Source organism: Bos mutus, chromosome 15 (genome assembly GCF_027580195.1).
Source record: "Bos mutus isolate GX-2022 chromosome 15, NWIPB_WYAK_1.1, whole genome shotgun sequence".
In the NCBI taxonomy this organism is placed as follows: domain Eukaryota; kingdom Metazoa; phylum Chordata; class Mammalia; order Artiodactyla; family Bovidae; genus Bos; species Bos mutus.
Genome location: NC_091631.1, coordinates 36974744 through 36996937, shown reverse-complemented (window position 1 = coordinate 36996937; position 22194 = coordinate 36974744). Strand labels below are relative to the sequence as shown.

The 22194-nt window shown below is 39.3% G+C and overlaps 1 protein-coding gene and 1 long non-coding RNA gene across 2 annotated transcripts in view; one reads left to right on the top strand and one right to left on the bottom strand.

Annotated features, from left to right (window-relative positions):
- SBF2 (SET binding factor 2) overlaps positions 1–22194 on the top strand; it is a 498680-nt gene that overhangs the window by 444816 nt on the left and 31670 nt on the right. Inside the window, exons 28-32 of the mRNA XM_070383912.1 lie at positions 1340–1480; positions 11618–11802; positions 16796–16972; positions 19154–19255; positions 19957–20142. Of these exons, the coding sequence (XP_070240013.1) occupies positions 1340–1480; positions 11618–11802; positions 16796–16972; positions 19154–19255; positions 19957–20142 (791 nt within the window). The remainder of the gene's footprint in view (positions 1–1339; positions 1481–11617; positions 11803–16795; positions 16973–19153; positions 19256–19956; positions 20143–22194) is intronic.
- Positions 20157–22194, bottom strand: part of LOC138991003 (uncharacterized) — a 50070-nt gene continuing 48032 nt past the window's right edge. The window contains exons 2-3 of the long non-coding RNA XR_011467041.1: positions 21265–21345; positions 20157–20289 (exon numbers count right to left, since the gene is read on the bottom strand). This is a non-coding gene — a long non-coding RNA (uncharacterized lncRNA). The remainder of the gene's footprint in view (positions 20290–21264; positions 21346–22194) is intronic.

Sequence of the window (22194 nt, the reverse complement as noted above, 5' to 3'; positions counted from 1 at the left end):
ATGCAAGAGACCAAGGTTTGATCCCTGAGTCATGAAGATCCCCTGGAGAAGGGAATGGCAACCCACTCCAATATTTCTTGCCTAGAGAATCCCAAGGACAGAGGAGCCTGGTGGGCTATATTGTTGTTGTTATTCCGCTTGGCATGGAATCTCAACATATATATATTGAAGGCAGTCGGCTTTTAACTTTTTCTGTCCTAAGGAATCTTCTCAAGCTACATAAGGGGATGATAGAACATAACATATGTAGATTACATAAAGTGAGTGAATCATCTCAGGAGCATTATTATGAGCATATCACTGAGCTTTTAGTTGGAAAACTTGAAATTGTCTTATTCCACTCATTTCTGATTTTTCAGTATAATATAAATTTATTGTTTTTCACACTTTTTGAACTCACACATTTACTCACATTTTAATATCTTTGAAATGGGAATGTGACCTACAGTTCATGTGATCAGAAAGAATTGTGTCTTGGCTTAAATGGCAGTTTTTAAATTCTCATTAAATAAAATAGTAGTGCATCTTATAATTAATGGCATTTTAGAGTTTATAAAATGATGGCACTTTAAAGTTGATAAAATATAAGATAGTAATGCTAATTATTTATTTCCTAGTCATGTTGTAAGAAAACTTGTTATTATCTGTTGTTCTTCTAGTCAGTCCCCTCCCAATACCACTTTAGAGTACCTGGGCCATTTTCAGTGATTCTGTTTTATTCCATGCAAGCCAGGCTCAGACTCCCTCCAACCAGAATTGCTCTCACTGTTGTTTCCATCTGTGCATACTTTTTGATCCTGTTTTAGAAGGACCAGGGGATTGAGCAGTAGCTGCTCCTATGTCCTCATCTTCCTCCACTCTTCCCAGAACAACCCTCTACAAGTTCACGTCCCCTGTTAGGCCAGTGTGAGAGAATTGGAATACAGTTACTGGTATTGGGAAGTCTCACTTCTGCTCATTCTGGGATGCTGAGGGAACCCACTCCATCCTCTGCTCCCGAACAGAGGCATGGGTCATCATGGAAATGTTGTCTTTTGTAAATCTTTGAGTTGGTTGGATAGTGAAAAACTATACCTCCACTTGGGAGGACAGCTGTGTGCTGGCTTTCCAGGCCTGGGCTCTTTCAGGAGGATGAGGAGGCAGCCTGGAAGTATATGTGGTGAAACCATTATCATCGGAGGATTAGCTATTTAAGTTTGGAGTTTTAAGTGGGGCTGGTTTCTATATTTGAGTGTGGTAACTTGAAGACCATATATAGAAGGAATAAGCATATGTATATAGAGTGAACCTGTTTTATTAATATAGAGATGGTTTTACTTAATATCTTTTCCTTTTACAGCTCCTACCTCCTCTTTAGAATCTTCCAGTAGCATAGAACAAGAAAAGTACTTGCAAGCATTACTGAGTGCAGTTTCTGTCCATCAGAAACTCAGTGGCAATAACCCTCTTACTGTCAGGCCAGCACTTGCTCTGTCTCCAGGTAAGATTTGATATAATGCATTTCTTTTTGACAGCTATGAAAGGTCATATTCATTCCTAGGGTTAGCCTCTTTAGTTATTTGCATTGTTCCGTCAACACGACCCCTTAATGTTTTACCTTATGGTCTGTAACTTTAGCTTTTATCAGGGTACCACTATAAATTTCTAGTAAATAGTAACCAAATTTAGAGATTCGGTTATTTCCTTTTAAAAAGAGTAGTAAGAGAGGTGGTAGGAAAGACAAAGTCATGTGAGTTTTGTTTTTTTTTTTTCCTGAAATCTGTTTTACACAGTTTAAAATATCAGTATTAGAGTTGACTGTGTAAGTTGAACATGTTTATTGAATGTTTATTAAAATCATCATGTATAAGTTTGAAATTCCTGAAGTTTCTGTGGCCTTTTATGACTTGCAGTACAGTTTGTTTTCACTAGATTTGGATGAAGCCATTAAGACTTGTACTAATATTCTGTTTCAGTTATCATGTGATGGAACCCCAAAGGGTTCATGTAGAGGTAACCCTAATGTGTTAGACACAGGAGCATGTGACTTGAGAAGCTGGTCTCCTTGGCTTAATCAGCTATTTGAATTAGCTCAACATAAGCAGAAAGTGGCTTTTCTTGTAAAGTAACACCATGCATGCCTTGCTTCATTTATCATTCAGTTCTCTGATTGCACTTGCCAAACCTAACTCTGTATAATCTTGCAGACGTGTGTATCTCTGAGGAAATAGTAACAGTGCCTTGTTATCTCTATTAAGCTTTGGGTACTTAAAAAGTACAATGTTTGGCAGCAATTAGACATGCTACACATGAAGATAACTTTTTGTCATTTGAGTAATGTTAACCCCAACGACATGGTTTTTGTTCTTCTTTTTGGCTGACTTTAGGGACTGAAAGGAGGACTTCAAGAATGTCCACTGTGCTTAAGCAGGTAGTGCCAGGACATTTGGATGTAAACCCATCCAATAGCTTTGCTCGAGGAGGTTAGTAAGACTGATTTTATAACTGAGCCCTGATACAACTCTAAAAGCAGAAAATTTTTTTCTAGATAGTGATACTTTAAATCAACTAATGATTAAATTTGTTTTTAATCACCCTTTCTAAATGAATGATCAAATGTATTACTACCGTGGTGACAGATGAGTTTAGCCTCATGGAACAAGAGGTATAATAATTGCTGAAATCTTACATACTGATGAGTTTGGGAGCACTGGATGGGGAGGGGAACGTGGAGCATGTTGAAATGGTGACTCGGCCCTGGCAGCAGTCCACGATGCTTCAAGTATGCAGGGTAGAAAAGCTGAGCACAGAAGCATAAACAGCTAGGGCATTGTGAGCCCAGACTCGAAGGCTGTGCCTCCAATGCCGGTTATTTTTACTCTTGTTCTCGGAAGTGCTAGGTTGAGGAATAAGAGACAATAGTTCAGGATCGACATAAAGACTATTTTACAAAATTCACTTGTTTCCCTTTTGAAAACCAAGATTACTGTGCACATCTCCTGGCAATCATACTGATTCTTTAGATAGATACTTTTTTTTCCTTCTTCATCAAAACTTTCTGTGATTGCAGAGTTTCCTAAGAGCTTTCACCCTTCTTCGGTATTCTTCCTAATCAGGCCTTAACATCATTGTATTAGTTTCTTGGGCTACTGTGACAAAATGCCACTGTGTGGCTTCAAAAGCCATTGTATGGAAGCCAGGCGTTCAGAGTTAAGATGTTATCAGGTTTGGCTTCTTCCGAGGGCCATGAGGAGTAGTCTGTTCTGTGCCTTTCCCCTAGCTTCTGATGGTTTGCTGGCAATTTTTGGCATCCCTTGGCTTGTAGAAGCATCAGCCAGATCTCTGCCTTCATCTTTACGTGACATCCCTGTGCACCTGTCTCCAAATTTCCCCTTTTATAAAGACACCAATCACACTGAATTAGGGCCCACCCCACTGAAGTGTGACCTCATCTTAACTAATTACGTCTGCAGTGACCCTATTTCTAAATGGGGTCGCATTTTCTGAGGTGCTAGGGGTTAGGACGGCTTCAGCAATATGTGAACCGTGAACTTCCAGGTGTTCAAGCTGGTTTTAGAAAAGGCAGAGGAACCAGAGATCAAATTGCCAACATCTGCTGGATCATCAAAAAAGCAAGATAGTTCCAGAAAAATATCTATTTCTGCTTTATTGACAAGCCAAAGCCTTTGACTGTGTGGATCACAATAAACTGTGGAAAATTCTGAAAGAGATGGGAATACCAGACCACCTGACCTGCCTCTTGAGAAACCTGTATGCAGGTCAGGAAGCAACAGTTAGAATTGGACATGGTACAACAGACTGGTTCCAAATAGGAAAAGGAGTACGTCAAGGCTATATATTGTCACCCTGCATATTTAACTTCTATGCAGAGTACATCATGAGAAACACGGGGCTGGAAGAAGCACAAGCTGGAATCAAGATTGCTGGGAGAAATATCAATAACCTCAGATATGCAGATGACACTACCCTTATGGCAGAAAGTGAAGAGGTACTAAAAAGCCTCTTGATGAAAGTGAAAGAGGAGAGTGAAAAAGTTGGCTTAAAGCTCAACATTCAGAAAACTAAGATCATGGCATCCAGTCCCATCACTTCATGGGAAATAGATGGGGAAACAGTGAAAACAGTGTCAGACTATTTTGGGGGCTCCAAAATCACTGCAGATGGTGAGTGCAGCCATGAAATTAAAGGACACTTACTCCTTGGAAGGAAAGTTATGACCAACCTAGATAGCATATTGAAAAGCAGAGATATTACTTTGCCAACAAAGGTCCATCTAGTCAAGGCTATGGTTTTTCCAGTGGTCATGTATGGATGTGAGAGTTGGACTGTGAAGAAAGCTGAGCACCGAAGAATCAATGCTTTTGAACTGTGGTGTTGGAGAAGACTCTTGAGAGTCTCCCTTGGACTGCAAGGAGATCTAACCAGTCCATCCTAAAGGATATCAGTCCTGGGTGTTCATTGGAAGGACTGATGCTGAGGCTGAAACTCCAATACTTTGGCCACCTCATGCGAAGAGTTGACTCATTGGAAAAGACGCTGAAGCTGGGAGGGATTGTGGGCAGGAGGAGAAGGGGACAACAGAGGATGAGATAGCTGGATGGCATCACCAACTCGATGCACATGAGTTTGGGTGAACTCCGGGAGTTGGTGATGGACAGGGAGGCCTGGCATGCTGAGATTCATGGGGTCACAAATAGTCAGACAGACTGAGCGACTGAACTGAGGGGTTAGGATGACAACAGAAGAATTTTGATGGGGTGGGAGGCACACAGTTTGACCCATAACAGTTATATGTAGCTTTTTCCTGAACTTTTAAATACTTGTTGTTTTAAAGTCTATGATACAATCTTCAGTCTTCTCCTCATTTCTTTCTTGGTGAGTTTTAACTAAAAGATAGTACAGTGTATTTCTCCTAAGGTTTCTGGTATTTCTGTTGCCAGGAACTGGTGTCAGGATTTGGTTAGAAGTTGCAGTTCTCGTTATTTCTTCATTTGCCATCTGAAACCTTATATTAGCAGGCATGTCAGCACCTTTTCCCTTAACTTTTAGTAGAATGCGACTTCTTGGTTTATCTAGTTGAAACCCTCCCATCCCCATCCTACTCTTGATTTCTGTCTTCATTTTTCTGGGCTCCAAAATCACTACAGATGGTGACTGCAGCCATGAAATTAAAAGACACTTACTCCTTGGAAGGAAAGTTATGACCAACCTAGATAGCATATTCAAAAGCAGAGACATTACTTTGCCAACAAAGGTTCATCTAGTCAAGGCTATGGTTTTTCCTGTGGTCATGTATGGATGTGAGAGTTGGACTGTGAAGAAGGCTGAGCGCCGAAGAATTGATGCTTTTGAACTGTGGTGTTGGAGAAGACTCTTGAGAGTCCCTTGGACTGCAAGGAGATCCAACCAGTCCATTCTGAAAGAGATCAGCCCTGGGATTTCTTTGGAAGGAATGATGCTAAAGCTGAAACTCCAGTACTTTGGCCACCTCATGTGGAGAGTTGACTCCCTGGAAAAGACTCTGATGCTGGGAGGGATTGGGGGCAAGAGGAGAAGGGGACGACAGAGGATGAGATGGCTGGATGGCATCACTGACTCGATGGACGTGAGTCTGAGTGAACTGCGGGAGTTGGTGATGGACAGGGAGGCCTGGCGTGCTGTGATTCATGGGGTCGCAAAGAGTCGGACACGACTGAGCAACTGCTCTGATCTGATCTGATCTGATCTGAAACTTCATCAACAACAAACACATTATCTATTCCTCCACTTGGCCAGGTGACCTATGTTATAAATTTAGGTATGAAACTGTCTCAGTTTCTGTGTTGGTACCTGAGGCTCAAGGATGTTCACCAATATGTTTCAACTACAGTATCTTTTCTTTTTTTATATTGGCCTCAGACTCATGGCTTTTTTTATGCAAGGGAATCCCCACTAGTGGTTACATTCTAATCTTGTGTCCTTTCTTTTCTATTCTCAAATGTACCTGGAAAGCTGTATTTACATCTTAGGGTTAAACTCTATTTAATTTGTTTGGGACTCTTTCTATGCATAATGAGGCCATAATTATTATTCATGATCCCCTTCCCAAATATTTTCTCCTAAAAATTACTGTAAACTTGGTGTGTTTCCTTATGACAAGATTTTTTGCTCCTAAGCAGGTCCATCTCTTAATTCTTTCCCAAAGCCTCCACATCTCGCAAGGTCCCAGTGATTAACTGGAAGATGAAATGTGGCCACTTCCTGACACCTTAAACTTCTGTGTCCCTCGAGCTGCTTTCCTTTGCCTCTTCTGATAGCATCATCCCTCCTCATACAGAGCAGCAAGAATGGACTGGGGCAAGCTTGGGAAATCTCAGAAGATTCCCTGTTAACATGAACATGGCAGGTGGACTCACACTCAGATTGGCCAGGGCATGACTACATGTAGACACTTGCATGCCTTGCCGTTAGTTCATTTCCTTGTTCCCATCCTCAAGTATAGAGTCTTCATTTTTCCAGAGAGCTAGGTACCACTTCACCAGCAGTTCCTCATTTACCCTGTGTGGAAAGAACCTCCTATCTTGGAATCTCCCTACCAACCTTCTCCTTTTTTCTATTCTATTTTCTCTGTTTTTCCATTCCTTTTCATTGTCATGGAATCTTAGTTCCTGCTTTCCTTCTTACGCTCTCTCCACTGTGCCTCTGACCTACCCTGATGAATGAGGGTTTAGACTGACCTCCACCTTCTCCTTCACCCTTTTGCAGTCAGGGTGGTCACTTAGCATTGAGCATGCATGTTGAAGAGTTCCTAAGACGGGAGAAGCAACCTTTTTGCTTCTTAACTGCAGAAACCAGTTAAGAAACGATGAAGATGTGAATAGATAACATTGCTTTTCATTTAAAATGACAGTAGGTTTTGTGCCCTGTGAGCAAAATGCAGATATTTGCAACTTGGATAAATTATCTTGTGTAGAAAAATGCCATGAGAAAATCCGCCTCTTAAATATAAAAATCAAATAGCTGGGTGTATTTGAGAAGTAGCCACATGGAGGAAAATTTTTAAGTTTTTCCTCCTTTACATTTCCACAGCCCTTTAAGTTCCTCAGCAAGATTATTTTATCCTTAAAATAACCTTCAGGACAGATGTTTCAAGAGACTTTGAGAGATGACATGACCTAGCCAAGATCACTTAGCAAATAAGAGCAGAACTGGGACTAAGATTAGTTCAGTCCATTTCAGTGCAGCATTCCCTGAATGTAACTTATACGTCATGCATTTTGCTAGGCATAAGGTTACTTTGATAAATATAGTACGCTGTCCCTACATCCAACCCTAGCATCTCTTTTCCTTCTTTCCTTGCTTTGTTCTGAACAGAGTAGAGAGAATAATACCATTGCTCAAGAAACTCACACTCTGAACAACACTTCATTCCCATGGGTGGGATGAACTAGATGACTTCTTCCCTGAAGCAATCTCTTTATCCAGACTCTTCTGGACAGATCCAGGGCCACATGGTTGCTTAGGTAACAAGACACTAAGAGTTCAGTTCAGTTACATTCAGACTCAAACTGCGGTCCTAACACTTAATGTATGATAGTAAGCAACTTAGGAAACCTCTTCATTTTCAGTGTCCTCATCTGTAAAATGGAGATAATAATTAATATTTTCGCTTTCAAGTGGTTATAAGGAAAGAATGAAATATATGTAAAGCGCTTAACTTAGTAACTGGCTCATTATTAATAGGAGCTCAGTGAATGTCAGTTCCATTATTATTATTGAAGTTATTGTCATTATCGTTGCTTCATACTCCACTGAAATGGGAGGGAAGTCTATATTTGAATGTAAATTGCCTTAAGTCTGGTTGCTCCTCACTGGCAAAAGGCAAGCAGATAAAGGAAATGTGCCTTCAGCCTAGACCAATAACTTTGAAATTTTTTTGATCACGACTTACGGATATAAAATGTATTTCTTACCATATGTATACATATACCTTTGTATATGTATGCAAAATGTATATAGACTATAATGAAAGTTTCACAAAACAATATTCATCTATATACCACAAGCAGCGCACATACCTTTTTTCTGTTCTAATCTGTTTCACTTCTTTAAAAATACAGTTTGACCTTCTAAAATCATTTCACAAACCACTAAGGAGGACTCTGCAGTTTGGAAACACACACCTCCAGGTTGGTGTTAACATGCTCAGGACACGTATTTGACACCTGAAAATCCCTTAGGACGATAAGTGGGCCTCACCAGCAGTGAAGCAGTGTCACACCTTTGGGTGACACGACCGCCACGTGGACTGCAGTTGTCTAAGCCCCACGCTGGCCCCATGGCAGTGCAGGCTGTTTTCTCATTGCTGACTTTCTGCTCAGCGATAAATACATGGCAGTTTTTCATTAATGAGGCTCTGTTTGAGAAAATACTTCATTATTTTACAATTTAATACCCCTTTTATTCTTTCAGGGCAAATAACTGAGTTCAGGATATAGTAGAAAACCACAACAGCTCACATGTATCAATTTTCAAAAAGAAAGTAATCAGCAAATGTTTGCAGTACCTACATTTCAGGCTCTCGGCGTGGAGATAAGACTATTTGTGGGGAATTCCCTGACAGTCCAGTGGCTGGGACTCTGTGCTTCCAATGCTGAGAGCCCAGGTTCAATCCCTGATTGGGGAACTAAGATCCCGCAAGACGCATGGCACAGCCAGCAACAGCAAAGACTAAATGTGATTAGGTCTCTGCCCTTTGTAACACACAATCAGTAAAATAAGATGTGCAAATAATCACAGTGTGCTATGGGATCAGAGTTCAAATAGAACTCTCTACGACTCTAGGGACAGTCAGGAATGGTTTTCAGAGTTTACATTGTTCCTGGATCTTAAGGAATAAGGACTTTGTCAGGCAAAGAAATGGGAGAGGTCATTCTAGGCTGAGGGACTAGCGTAAGAAAATGATATATTTAGAGAACAATATCTCAAAATCAGGGACCCAAGCACTCAGGCGTCACTGTAAGCAAGCATTTACTGATCTGTATTTCAGTACAAAAGCTCAGAGCCTTGACAGAAAGGAGACTGGTAGGCTCCTGTCTGGGAGCCCTGTGCCTTTTTCAGCTCTTTGTTCTGTCTTGTAGTAGCATTTTCTGTGTACCATCAGCCAGCACCTCTGCAGCCTGAGCTTTCTGACTTCTTCTGGCTACTGAAAGCATCAGTGCCCTTCGTTTCCTGTTTCCAAAGGAGTGAGGCAGAAATGAAAGATCATGTCTGATGACTTTTATCAAATTATGTCATATTTTATGCAGTTTTGAAATAGATAGCTTAATTATCCTGCCATTGATGTTTTCAATCCTTAATAAGAACAGAATCCTTTTCCTTAAGTGACTTGAGCAGTTCTTTTGCTCAGGAAAGAATGTAACTGTGACTGACTTCTCACCGTGTTTGTTATTACCAGGTTAAGTTTGCCACAGTCACAAAGCACTTTCTGTCAGAAAAAAAAATTACTCAAATTACAAAAGTATTATCTTTGATACTACCTGTCATTTTGGTGCAAGTAGGGATTTTAGGAGAAGCCATTACGTCAGCCATCACAAGCTATATTTTTTGTGGCATTGGGTATTGTCACAGGATAAGTTTTTGCTGTGCATAACTATCGGCTTATGGAAAATAAATGGAATTTCCAAGTGAAAAGAGAAAAAAGAAGATAGTGTGGCAATGCTTACTGCTCTACTGCGAAAACATGCCCTTTGTTATTCCAAATGGTTGGTAGAGCTTCATTCCTGATATGATGCCCTTGCTCAAAGAATAAACGTGTTATATAGCAAATCTTATTTGCAAATCAGTCAGCCTCATTAAGTACCAGGACCAATGTATTCCTAACATTCACCCCCTCCCCAAATTCCTTAATTTTATTATAAAAATTTGTTTCTCACCAAGGGACAACCTCTCAAAGCTTATTCCATTTGGTATAATTTTTTAGTGGCACTCTTTGCTGTGCTGTCCATTTCATTGTGCTTATAATATTTATAAACAAGTGCTGAAATTTCATTTAACAGACACTCAGTTCATCTTTTTGTGTGACTGTTTATTTGTTAATCAAATAAGCTTTTTATTTGTTAATCAAATCTTCTGCTTTTATTATATTTACATTTTCCCTATTGTTAATTTAATTTTTAAAATTAACCTGTTCTTCTCTTATGCAATTTGCTCTGATGTTTGCTGCTATGTACATTTCATTCCTCCTTCCTTCTTTAATCTTACCTACCAGTGCATGGGTACAGAGATAAATGTTTTACTCAGTCCAATCCCAAATCTTCAGCTAAGGGAAGAGTCCATAATCAAGGTACTGTATTATTTGTCATGATGTATCACTGTTTTTAACCATCTTCATATGAAGGCATATGTGTTACAAGTGACTTTTTTCACATTCGTTTGTCAAATTGTATTCTTTATTCTCATCCACATTCTGAATTTCCTCTGTGACTTCATTTACCAAAAAATTAACACTTGCCATAGTATCTAAGAAACCTTATAGGTTGTAATAGGTTCATCCATATTAAGCAGAAAGTATGAAACCTTTTCTTGAGAACTGGTCTTTCTGACCCTATAGATGCTTATAAAGAGAGAAACAGATGTGACATTATCATGGTGACTTCTGGTCACCTAGAAACATGGCTTGATTTAATATTTGTCAAAGATTAAAGCTTCTCAAAGAGCCTTTCCAAATCTAAAGAAAGCTCTTTAGGGAAGCAGTTGCAGTGCTGTGTACCCCTGTGACTCCATCACCAGCCTGACACCACAGTCCATGGGCATTTCTAAGGACCTCTGTAAAATTCGAGCTGTATTATATCCCTTTGTGTTTAAATATTTAATATTTGATAGTCTAACTTGCATATAAAATGCTTGATTTTTCTAATTAATTAAGGTCAACTTACGAGATTCTTCCTAGTAGCTTAGCTTCATCTTTCCCTTGAAGACATCTGCCCCTTTATTTAAAACTGTCCCTCTTAAATAAAGCCTCCTAAGAGTGAAATGCGCATTACTAAATTTATAACTTTTCACTGTTTTTCCTGGATACTGGGGAAAAAAAGATAAAAATATAATCTTTACTGACTTAAAATTACATCATTTTGGCATGATGTGCAAATATTAATTCTAAATCCAGCCTCAAATTTTAGTGGGTTTAGTAAAGCTCTGATTTATTTCTTCATGTGGAATTCTTATTGAACTGACTAAAGCAGAAGAATGTTTCTTACTTCTTTCTTGAAGCCATGAGGAATTTACTTCCATGTTCTCTTCCCTAGGCATCATTATTGCCTCCTGCCCACATTTTTTTTTTCCTAGAGTCAGTGTACTCTATTTATGATCTCAGTATGTAAATACTGAATTTACATCAGTATGCAAAAATAGAATTGACTTGGGTGATTTCTTAGGTTCCTCGGAGCCAAATGATTTTTGAAATGCTGTGTTGAATAATGCTTATATGATGCAGATGACCAATATGATATGTGATTACTTAGATGAATTAATTTGCTATTACCTCTAAAATTGTACCCGCAGAGCATGCATCTTTTTCCCTATCCAATGGCATTCTCACATCAGATTATCTCACTCAACTGTTTTGACTTTTGTGAAGGTGTTTGGGCAAGTCTTCGCTCTAGCACTCGCCTGATCAGCTCTCCAACATCCTTCATTGATGTTGGCGCCCGGCTGGCAGGCAAGGATCACTCGACCTCCTTCAGTAACAGCACTTACCTGCAAAACCAGCTCTTGAAACGTCAAGCAACCCTTTACATATTTGGTGAGAAGTCACAGCTAAGGGTAAGATTTCTTTTTCTCACTTAGAAACTTCATGGATACAGGAAGGCAGCTTCTAAAACTCATTTCATAAACCAATTTTCCTAGAATTTTTTTTTTTCCAGCTTGGATTCTTAACCTAGAGTTAATAATCTCAAAAAAATTAGCTCATGAATATGTTTACATATGTATGTCTGCCTGTACTTAAGTAGGAGATACATATGCATATACTCACATGCATATTTTACCCATGAAAAAAGTGTTTATAATCATTTTCTTTTTTCTTTTATTGAAGTATAGTTGATTACAATGTTGTTAACTCCTATTTTACAGCAAAGTAATTTGGTTACACATAATGTATACATTCTTTTTTTAATATTCTTTTCCATTATGGTTTATCATAAGATACTTTTTTAAATTGGAGGATAATTGCTTGGGGCTTCCCTGGTGACTCAGATGATAAAGAATCCACCTGCAATGCAGGAGACCCAGGTTCAATCCCTATGTTGGGAGGATCCCCTGGAGGGCATGGCAACCCACTGCAGTATTCTTGCCTGGAGAAGCCCCATGGACAGTGGAGCCTGGCAGGCTACAGTCCACAGGGTCATAAAGAGTCAAACATGACTGAGCCACTAAGCTCAGCACATACATATATACATTCTTTTTTTAATATTCTTTTCCATTATGGTTTATCATAGGATATTTTTAATTGGAGGATAATTGCTTTACAATGTTGAGTTAGTTTCTGCTGTACAACACCATGAATCAGATATAAGCATATACATATTCTTTCCCTCTTGAGCCTCCCTGCGCCCCTCTAGGTCACCATAGAGCACCACGCTGATGTCCCCATTACACACAGCTTCCCGCTAGCTAGCTGTTTTTCACGTGGTAGTGTATATATGTCGATCCTCCTCTCTCAATTCATCCTCCTTCTCCTTCCCCGCTGTGTCCACAAGCCCATTCTCTATGTCTGTCTCTATTCCTGTCCTGCAAACAGGTTCTTCAGAAACATTTTCTAGATGGATATATATGCATTAATATACAATATTTTACTCTTTCTGACTTACTTCGCACTGTATGACAGAGTCTGGGTTCATCCACATCACTACAAATGACCCAATTTTGTTCCTTTTAGTGGCTGAGTAATATTCTTTATTGTTAATTATTCTTTATTTATTAATTATTCTTTATTATATTCTTTATTGTTAATGGGTAAAGAACTTGTAGTACATAATCATTTTGAAAATCAGCGTAAACATCAAGACTATTAGGGAGTATACATTTAAAAAAAGAAGAAAGAAGTCTATTCAGGCTGTGGTTTTCCACTCTCTCAGTTCAGCTTCCAGAATCTGTGCCCATGGCAAAACAGATGTTTCTGTTCTTTGTAAACCTATTGATAAAGCATAGGAAGGAAGAAGAGTGGAAAGAGGAGTATGGCACTGCATATGGAAGCAAGGGAAGGCCAAGGTTGTACTTCTTAGGTTACATTTTTTAAGATTCCTCAAGGCTATATACAGAGACACATGTCCTCTAAGACATGTCAGAAAATGTAAAATATTAATTAGCTGCTAATCAACTTTATTCTTACTTTTCAGTTATTATGCTAAAGAGCTTCACTGTGCTCAAGTCCTCTAAATTGTAAAGACAGTCTCTATCTCCAAAAGCAACATTAATTCTTCTGGATTTAATGTTTTGCAATTCACACATTACAAAATAAATTTCATCATTACTGACAGGTGTGTGGGAAATAAAAAGTGCTTGTTAATTAAGAAATCCTCTCAAGTTTAGTCCAGGGCTGCAGTGAGCACTGGACAATCTAGGCAGACCTTCAGTTGAACTGAAGAATGGAGGCTGCGAGCAGGATCCCTCAGGCTTGGTCCAAAGGACGCCAGAGCCTGAGTCAGCTCCTCTGTGGCAATCTGGCTGGCACTTCTCCCGCTGCCTGGACTGCCGTAGTCACTTAGTCTCCAGGCTTTAGGGTAGAATGAAACTGCTGGGTAATGTTCAGTTTTTAAATATGCACATGTGTCTTCTGATACAGCAGGTAATCTTATGTCCAGAAAATAACTGGGACACTTTTCAACAGTAGCCCAGGGAGGCCTGCACAGCCTCTTTGGCACCAGTGTCTTTCCCAGAGCACAGACTTCTCACACTTAAGCACACTGCTTATTTATTTATGATCTGAGTCACTCCCCAAGGTTTGTCTCCTGAATGCACATCTCTACCATTCCCTTTGCACATCAGTCTTCAGATAAGCTGTGTGATCAGGCATATACAAGTAAGAAAGACTGGCCAAATAGACCCTTCCTCCTTTCTTCCCTCCCTTCTCTCTTTCATCAATACAATATTATATTTAAAAAGCATAATTCCATAATCCTAAACATAATTTATGGCACATTAGTTATGAGCATTTTCGTGTGTTCCATTCACGTGTTTTTATTGAACTCCGTCTGTAGACTGGGTGCATGCGTTTGATGTGTGCCTCAGTCTAGGCAGCACAGTGCTGCCTGGTTACAGCTCCACACCTTCTTCTCCCAGCAAAAGCAAACACAGGAAACCAATAAGTGAGAGTGACTTACTCTAAATAATCTGGAATTGGCTTTATTTACCATTTTTAATTCATATACTTTTAATATCTTGGTGACAAATTCCTTATAATCTAACAGTGTGTCTCAACACTATGGTTGATAACTCCTGCTTTATAAGGTAAGTATGAAAGTGTTATTCTGTCAGTCATGTCCAACTCTTTGTGACCCCATGGACTATAGCCCGCCAGGCTCCTCTCTCTTTGGAATTCTTCAAGTAAGAATACTGGAGTGGGTTGCCATTCCCTTCCTTCTCCAAGGATCAAACCTGGGTCTCCTGCATCGCAGGCAGATTATTTAATTATTTAATCTTCCCTGGTCTGAGCCACCAGGGAAGCCTCTTAAGGTAAGTATACCTACCTCAAGTGTAGATGGGAAATAGAAAAGAATCTAGTTGTCCTGAAAAATAAACTATTTTTTATGTATTAGAAGTTGTTTTTTTGTACTTAATATAACACACCATTGTAAATCAATTTAGTATACTTCAATAAAAAGTTTAAAAAATAGATAACAAAAAAAGACCTGCCGTACAGCACAGGGAACTTACTCAGGAATATAAATGTTCAAACATCTTGGTAAATATATCTGGATTATAATAAATGTTTTGAATTGTATATAACTTTTAAAGTAAAGCAAAAAAAAAAAGGTTAAAAAAACTTGACAATGTGACTGAAATTTTTACACATAGATGATAAATCCAAAATATCCAACAATTTGGAAAATTATCCAATGATTGAAATAATTATGAAGTCTATTATATTATACAACATGGAAACATGTTATGACTTGAGATAAAGAATCTAGCAGTATGAGAACAAGAGTTCCTTTCTGTTTTTCTTTATCATCTATATGTAAAATCATAGTAGCATACAGCTTTTTTATTTTTATTTTTTATTGAGATACAATACAATCCACTAGAGGATTTTTCCTACATTTTAGATTATTTCTTTAGGGTAGCTCCCTAAACATGGAATTACTAAGACAAAGAAACTTATTTTCTTAATATATGTTGGAAATGCTCTTTAAAGGAAAAAAAAAAAACTTGGGAATTTTTGCTTTTTATTTGGAAACTTTTATAGGCCTTTTAAAAACACTCTAACCAGTATAAAACATGAAATGGACCCTATATGTAATCTTTGGCAGCAATTTTGCTTAGTTGTGATAAAATACAAATAACATAAAATTTACTGTCTTAACATACACACTTTAGTGGTGCTAATCACATTCACGTTATTGTATAGTCAGTCTTCAGAAAACAGATGATCCAGTTTCGAGTAATTTGGGCAGGATATGAAGAAAGTGAAAAGAACATGAGAAAATTCATTCATTCTTTGCCATAAGAAGCTGGAGAACTTTTAAATCTTCAGAAGTAGGCAACTAGATTATCAGAATAAACTATTACAGTGAGCCATCAATTTAGCGTTCTTTAGTTAATATTGAAAACTCACCTGGAAAAACTCCATGTGGATTAAAAGTACAAAAATTCCATATGAATTTTTGTTTGAGTAAAAGTACTCAAATAAATATAGATTGAAATATATGTCATATTGAGTGGGAAAAATTGTCCAAAAGTTAGAAATCAACAAAGCCTCTCATGTTTTACTGTATATCATTTTTTTTATTATTGGCTTTAAAAGAATAACTACAATATTAGTAGTCTTAGGACAGTGAGACAGTGAGTTCTATTTCCTTCTCCATGTTTATCTCTGTTTTTTTCATTTTCACAGTGGCTGTGTTGTACTTGCATAATAAGAAACAAATGTGTATGTCTATAAACTTTAAGTTGTAGAGCTTTGGAGCCTCAATAGCATATTACCTTTTAATTGTAATGCACATCTTAGGGAGATTTAGTTTACAGTTTGGGATTAGTCATGCGTCATTGGTTCCTCTTTAGACTTCCAGGTTCATGGCCTTATAAGAAAGTGAAAGTCACTCAGTCGTGTTCGACTCTTTGCGACCCCGTGGACTGTAGCTTGTCACGCTTCCCTGTCCATGGGATTTTCCAGGCAAGAGTACTGGAGTGGGTTGCCATTTCCTTCTCCAGAGGATCTTCCTGACCCAGGGATCAAACCCGGGTCTCCCACATTGTAGGCAGACACTTTACCGTCTGAGCCACCAGGGAAGTCCTCATGGTTTTTTAAGTGACTTCTATTTGGTGCTATAAGCTCCAGCAAATAAATTCCAGTCTACAAGTAGCCTCTTCAAGTTTCAGAGTGAGAAGTCAAGTCAAACCACTACATCTTACTGAATATCTCTTTCCAGCAATACTGACGCATTAGCCACATAAGACTGACCTTCTTGACCCATTGCAGCCCCTGCAGCTCCTTGGCCTCAACTGACTATATATTATTAAGTATTTCCCTGTTGAGAACATTGTTCTTTTACCTGTTACACTTCATCTGCTTAATTCTCTGCATCTTCATCCACAGAACTTCAAGTTAGAATTTGCTTTAAATTGTGAGTTTGTTCCTGTTGAGTATCATGACATCCGACAAGTGAAAGCCAGTTTCAAAAAGCTGATGAGGGCTTGTGTTCCAAGTGCCATTCCTACTGACTCAGAAGTGACCTTCCTAAGAGCCCTGGGAGACTCTGAGTGGTTCCCACAGGTAATATTTGGAGCAGCTTGTTTTCTAACTCAAGGAAAGAGAGTCCCAAGGGGATATACAAAATTGATATTTGAGGAAAAGGATATTGTATTCCCCACTCCCTGACACTCTCTCCCCTTCTCGTGTGTCCTCTGTAAAGGCCTTTCAGTGCCAGGGCACCACGTGATGCAGGAGGTGCAGGGCTGGAATTCTTCATCCTGGGTTTTTCTCTGTTACTGAAATTTGGTCTCCATAGGATGCTAAGAAAGATTATTTTTAGGTGGAAACTTTTTGATACGTAACAAATTTAATCAACATGTATTTATAAGGCTTCTGGTCTGTCATTGTCAATGGTGATAACCCAGGACAGTACGTGACTTCTATGTGGCTCCAAGGGCCTTTTCCTTTCTCACTTTCTTTTTGTCTCTACCTGTTCCATCTCTCTGGATTTTGGATTCATCCCCCAAACAGCCCATCAAAGGCACACTGGATGCCCTGAAGCCTTCTTAAGGTTTAGAAAAAACCACTTATCCTTCCCTCAGCTAAGTCAGTCTTGTGATGTTTTCAATTGAACTCCTATCGAGAAATTAAGGAAATAGGTATGCCAGCACATAACCCACATGTCTTCCAAACCACAGAAAGAACAGTATTTATGACATGCATGTTTCAGACACTGATGCAGACATTTGGCCAAGAGCCTCTCTGCAGTACAGCCTTGTCTTGAGGCCCCTCGTGCTTGTTCATTACTCCTTCTCCCCCCACAGGAGTGCACATCCCCTCTCTCCCTTGTCTACATCAACCTCCAAGTCTCCGACCTCTTTTTTCCCCCCCTTCCTCGCTTGAGGAGGAAAATGGATTGTTTCCAAAAGTACATGGGACTAAAAAGGGGGGAAAAAAAAAAAGCCAGAAAATGATGTAAGTACCCAGGGCAGTGACTATTCTCAAGGTACTTAAACTCCAGGAAAACAGCCACATATATACTTAGCTATAAATCTGTATGAGACTGTGTTAATTACTGTTAAGGCAATTCAGGATACTTTGAAGTAGCCATGGAAGCTGAGCAATCAGTACTCCCTTCTGTTCCTAAGCTATGAGCCCCAGCCCCAAAATGTTCCCACCACTGAACCTATCCATCTGTTTCTGCTATTTTGCATTCTACTCCTTACTTCATGGTGGATCCATATCAGAAATGAGTGACTAAAAACAATGGAAAACATTGTCCCACTTGGGATATTGGCAATTTAAAAGTTAACTTAGAGCAAATGCTAACTAAGCCCAGGAGAATTCAGGCCTGCTAATAGTTGTGTTATAGGAACTTTTGGGTGAGGAGCTTCCCGTTCCTGGAGGGGACACGTGCCTTGTTCCTGTTTCTAAAATAGCCTACCTCTTTAAAATATGTTGGTGGGGGTGTTTAAATTCCAAGTTGGATTCATTCTCCAAATTATGTCATGAGGCTTAAAAAATTTTTTTTAAATCAGAATGTTACACATTTAGTTTTGAGATCTATATGCTCTGCTCACAACCAAATTGTTCATTAGGGACTTTGAGTCAGTTGGCTTGCCTCAAAAAGCTGAGCACAAATGCAAGTTTTCTTCTCATTTAATACACAGTACAAATACTTAAGTGTACAATTCACATTTGATAGAAGCAAAATCTTCTATAATTTCTCTAGGGAGATGCATTTTATATATATTCTGTAATATTTTTCTTTCTCCTAAGATTTTTGGTATGGATATTTTGTCTAGTATGAGGTTTTTAAAATTTTAAAAGTGTACAGTTCAGTTAAAATGAAAAAAGTGAAAAATACTTTTTAGTATATTTACAAAGTTGTGCAGCCCTCTGAGATAAAACATACTACATCATATAATAAGAAATTTTAAATCCAATAACTGTATTGCAAGGGCCACTTAAAACCTGTCTTTGCCACTCCATAGAATTATAATAGCTCTTTGGCTTTGAGGGGAATCTTAGGAGCTCAATTTATTTCATTATGTATCACTTGAACACATTGTTTTAAATTGTGTCATTGTTTAATCTTAATTTTGATGAAGAGTTTTAATTGTTTAAAATTTATATGGTTCTTTGTTGTTGAAGTATTTTATCCCTAACTTGTTTGATTATCTAAGGTTGATGGCAGGTGTGTCTGTCCTTGGTGCTCAGAAAGCACTTGGTCTAAATGTGGCCTCTGTTCCTTTTTCTTAGCTTCATAGGATACTGCAGCTGGCTGTGGTTGTTTCAGAAGTACTTGAGAATGGTTCCTCAGTTTTGGTGTGTTTGGAAGAAGGCTGGGACATCACTGCACAAGTAAATTATTAAACCATATTTTCTGATGGTTGTATATTTCTATTTCAATTGAATTATTTTAAAATTCTGCAGGTGAATCTTTTGTATAATGACTAATGTGTTTATGGGCAGAGAAGGTACTCTGTTAAACACCGCCTGGTATTCATCAAAAAGCTCTGTGCCAGGAGTTCCTAGGCCCTCCATAGCCTGAGCGCGCTGACTCAGGTCATCAGGCTCCACAGAGCATCACCTCAGAGGTACCATGCAAGCGTGACCAGCCGTGTAGTTCACAGACCATCTTTCTTGCGTTTTGTCAGTTCTTTCTCTGGTTCTGTTAGCCCCTTCTTTACTCACGCCAAAGTATGAGTATGATCCACAGGAAAACGTTAGTCTACATCTCCCAGAAGGTGTAGGTTTGAATTGAGCCTCTCACCTTGTTGATTAACCTAGGAGAAAGCCACAGTCAGCAAACTGGCCAGACAAGGATTAAATTCTTAATTCTCTGTAGAAAAATGTAACCAAAATGAATTTGAGTCTTACTTTTTAATGGAAAGCTTGTAGAATTAATACAGTTAGTTGTCCTGGACAGGTTAGTGAACAAATTTGCCATCCAGATACTTTGCTTGTAGAGTAAGCGGTCATCAAAATGAAGTGCTTTGTCTTAGCAATAGGAACTTTTCGGGACTGAAAGTAATGAAGTATCCAACCTGCTTGTGCCCTAGGTGACCTCCCTGGTTCAGTTACTCAGTGATCCCTTTTATAGGACGCTTGAAGGCTTCCGGATGCTGGTCGAAAAAGAGTGGCTCTCTTTTGGTCATAAATTCAGTCAGCGGAGCAGCTTGACCCTCAGCTGTCAGGGCAGTGGTTTCACTCCGGTCTTCCTACAATTCTTAGATTGTGTACACCAGGTAAGTAGAGCAAGTTTAAATCAACTAGATACGAAAGAAAGAACAGAAGTAGCATTTATTGAGTATTGCATTGCTGTGCCAGGCATCTTTATGTCACAACTCTGATGGACTCAGCCATAGACCTGAAGAAATCTCAGCAGTAGATTTCTGGAAATGGAAGAGAAAAAGAACTAGTTGGTTTCTTCTTTTTTAGTTTTTGTTTATTTATTTATGGCTGTGCTGGGTTTTCATTGCTGCACAGGCTTTCTCTGGTTGCAACAAGCAGGGGCTATTCTCTAGTTACGGCGAGCAGCCTTCTCATTGCAGTGGCTTCTCGTGTTGCAAGCCTGTGTTCTAGAGTGCTAGGGCCTCAGTAGCTGCAGCACACAGGCTTCATTACCCTGAAGCATGTGGAATCTTCCCAGACCAGGGATCAAACCCACGTCCCGTTCATTGGCAGGCGAATTCTTAATCACTGAACTGCCAGGGAAGTTCAAACTAGTTGGTTTCTGAAATTAAGACAGCTGAGCTGGTTGTTGAGCTTGATCCCAAGTGAAGGGGTTATTCTTGTTTAGTCACTAAGTCATGTCCTACTCTTTTGCAACCCCATGGACGATAGCCTTCCAGGCTCCTCCGTCCATGGGATTTCCCAGGCAAGAATACTGGAGTGGGTTGCCAATTTCTTCTCCAGGGATTTCCCAACCTGGGGATCAAACCCACATCTCCTGCATGGCAGGTGGGTTCTTTACCACTGAGCCACCAGGGAAGCCCCAAGTGAAGGGATCAGCACTCTAAATTACCACCTACCAAGAAGAGGAACAAACTTGGACTTATTCTCTAAGAAGATCTGGTCTAGTGTAGAATAGCAAAAATCTCTAGATGATGGTGGGGCTTGAAATCCTACACGTGATCTTCCCAGTTGGGGAAAACCCTACCTCGTGCCTGAGAATTTAGGAGAGGTAGAGCCTAACCCTTGAGAAAGAATTCGGGCCTGACCAGGCAAGCCTCTGGGGTTGAAAACAATGGCTGAGTTCCACTGGGTGACATAATCATCACTAATCAAAGAGCCAGACAGAAACAAAGGTATGTAATGCAGTCAAATCCAGTGGAACAGGGAGATGTGCATGTTCGGCTCCCTCCTACCTTCGTCTCAGGATTGGGCTTGAGAACTGGATGGCACTGAGTTTGCAGGTTGAAGGTGTTGGCGCCAGTGGCTAAATTGGCCTGGGAAGAACAAGGTTCATGCTTTCAGCTGTGTTTCATCAACAGTGAATGGGTTCTGACATGTCACACATATTTGTCAAAATGGTGAACCTCTTTGAAATTGAAATACCTTGGCCTCAAGTATGTATTGAAAGGAAAAGTAAAAATATTTTTAGGAACCAGTTTTGGAACTAGGTCATCTTATGTATGGTTGTGTTTTGATTTGTATTCTATTAATCACTTCACCAGCTTTATCAATTCACTTTATATTTTTAAAAATTTATTTAAAGTGTATAATTCAGTAGTTTTTAGTATGTTCATAGACTTGTACAACTACCACAAGCAATTTCAGATTGTTTTATCACCCGATAAACAAACTCCATACACATTAGCAGTGACTTGTACACCACCTCCACCTGGATGCCATTCCCAGCATACACACACACTGGAGGTTGTGTTTTTGATTGCTCCACAGCTTTTTAAAGACCTACTGAATAATTTTAATTGATTTGAGCAGCATCTGGAGAAGCTGGCCGCAAGGTTGAGCTTATGCTTTTAAACTCTTTGTAGCAAATGATCTATTTGCTTCCTGTTGGAATATTAGCCTTTTGATTTGGATTCCTTTCAGCAAATAGATGAAGGAGAAGTGTGAAGCCCATTGTCTGTGAAACAGAAAACTTAACTGAGACCACGAGATGTGCAGGCATCTCTTCTCACTTCTGGACAGGTGAAGGCATACACGTTCTTCATGAAACACTTAACTCACACTTACTATGCTAACCGAGTGCACCAGGCTGTTTCCTGCCTCCCACCCCCTTGCAGTCATTGCTAATACTTCTTGACCACTTACTATTATGCCAGGCACTGTTC